This window comes from Seriola lalandi, unplaced genomic scaffold, assembly GCF_002814215.2.
Source record: "Seriola lalandi dorsalis isolate HSWRI2012SDOR001 ecotype SW California unplaced genomic scaffold, Sedor1 jcf7180002038382, whole genome shotgun sequence".
NCBI lineage: Eukaryota > Metazoa > Chordata > Actinopteri > Carangiformes > Carangidae > Seriola > Seriola lalandi.
The window spans coordinates 1-1,854 of record NW_019508958.1 but is presented as its reverse complement, the minus strand read 5'-3'; the positions used below and the strand labels follow the sequence as shown (position 1 = coordinate 1,854).

The 1,854-nt window shown below is 42.5% G+C and overlaps 1 protein-coding gene across 1 annotated transcript; it reads right to left on the bottom strand.

The window, feature by feature from the left end:
* Positions 1–3: 3 nt before the first annotated feature.
* On the bottom strand, positions 4–1,767 carry LOC111648308 (serine/threonine-protein kinase PAK 2-like; the record flags this gene model as incomplete). The annotated part of the gene is made up of 5 exons (XM_023398161.2): positions 1,620–1,767; positions 766–878; positions 510–627; positions 290–389; positions 4–189 (listed from the first exon to the last, which is right to left on the bottom strand). Coding segments are annotated over exons 2-5 (448 nt in total), but the record flags the coding sequence as incomplete, so codon positions are not given.
* Positions 1,768–1,854: the final 87 nt, after the last annotated feature.

The following is a 1,854-nucleotide window of genomic DNA, read 5'->3' as shown; positions in this document are numbered from 1 at the left end:
GGTTCTCGTTCAGGTAAGGAGGCTCTCCTTCAACCATCTCAATGGCCATAATACCCAGTGACCAAATGTCTACTTTAGGCCCATAAGCCTTCCTGGTCACCACCTCAGGAGCCATCCAGTAAGGCGTTCCTACCATGGTGCTACGTTTGCTCTGCTCTGGAGTGATCTGGGCACAGAAGCCAAAATCGGCTGTCGAGGAGACGGAGGAGAGTAAATACACAGTAACGGTAAAAGACCACAGTCATCTACGTTCATCAGGCTGCTGACAACAGCCGCACGAAGGACTTACTCAGCTTGACAGAGCCATCCATCCCGAGTAGCACGTTGTCACTTTTAATGTCTCTGTGGATGACTTGGTTCGCATGTAGGAAATCCAAAGCCTGTAAACACTGCACATGTGGAGATAAATGGGAGGAAACGGGGAAAAGTTGTTGAGCATTTATTTTTTTGTGGGATTTCAGGTAAAGATTCCTCTGGTATGAACCACTGCTGTAAAGTGTGGAGTTTACCTCTCGGCAGACAGCAGCTATCTGGGCCTCATCCATACAAGTCTCTGTAACCACATCTGTCAGCGAGCCACCGGCCAGATACTCCATCACCACAAACAGCTCCTCCCCCATCAGGAAACTGACAACGTGAAATATTCAAGGAGGTACAGAGGAAGACGCTCCACGTCAGATCCAACCAGGATTTTGTGATTACTTGTTAAATGTATGGTAAGTGTTATTACATGCTGTCAGACTGCAGGTGTGCCTTCACTCCTACCTGTCTAAAAAGTTGACAATGTTGGGGTTCTTCAACTCCTTCATCACTAGAATCTCATTGATGATCAGCTCCTTCTTCGGCTGCTTTTGTAGGTTGATCTGTTTGATGGCGACCTGTAGAAAGACAGTACAAGAGGCCACATATTCACATATTCTTAATTATTAAATGAACCATTTATACTCAAGGGACCATAATTCATATTTCAATCTTTCTCTTCGTCTTTGATATGACTGTATGTGTCTGTAAGTCGTCTGCTTCCTCCGACTCTTCCTCTGCCTGTATGATGAAGCACTTCTTGTCTAACTCTTGTGTACTCTTTTACTTGTGTAAACGTTGCTATGTAAATTAGCTTTGTGGTAAACAATCAGTGAGTATACAGCCATTTATTGTGTCCCAACTCTTTTCTGTAGCATCAAAGTGACTTTAAGATACAAACATTTCTGTAGAAAGTCGGGCTGCACAATCAAACAATCCAAATCATAATAGGGCCAATTGCAATATCCAAATCACAGCAGCTTCAATTTTTGATAAAGGTAAAATGTGTCACCACATTGTTGTGTATTGTTAGCACCATAAGCGTTCTGGTGCAACTACGACACCCCGGCCTAAAAATCAGATTTTCTCATTATTTTTAAATTTTTCAGTGAAAATTAAAATGCAAAAACAATCATTCCAACTGAAATCAAAATATCTGCCAAAAGAAACACATTTTTTTTTTTTTTTGTATTGTGCAGCCCTGGTGGAAAGTATGTCGGTGAAATAACATCCATATGTTAGTGCTCCCAATGAGCCGTGTTTCACAATGAGGTCCACTACTTCACTTCACCGTGTCCCTGGTTAGTGTCATCACTCACCTCTTGTCCTGTGGCGACATCAATGGCTGTGAATACTGTTCCCGACGCCCTGTCAGAACCACGACATCACCAGGTTACTTCAACTCACATTTAAACCAACAGTCCAATCAAACTAGAGATCATCTCGACCCATAAGTCCTCAGTGATCATTATTATTATTCTAAGTACTCACAAACTTCTACTTCATGTTGATCTCAACTAGACCAAAGTGACTGTATCTTGCAGGTCGTGTTGC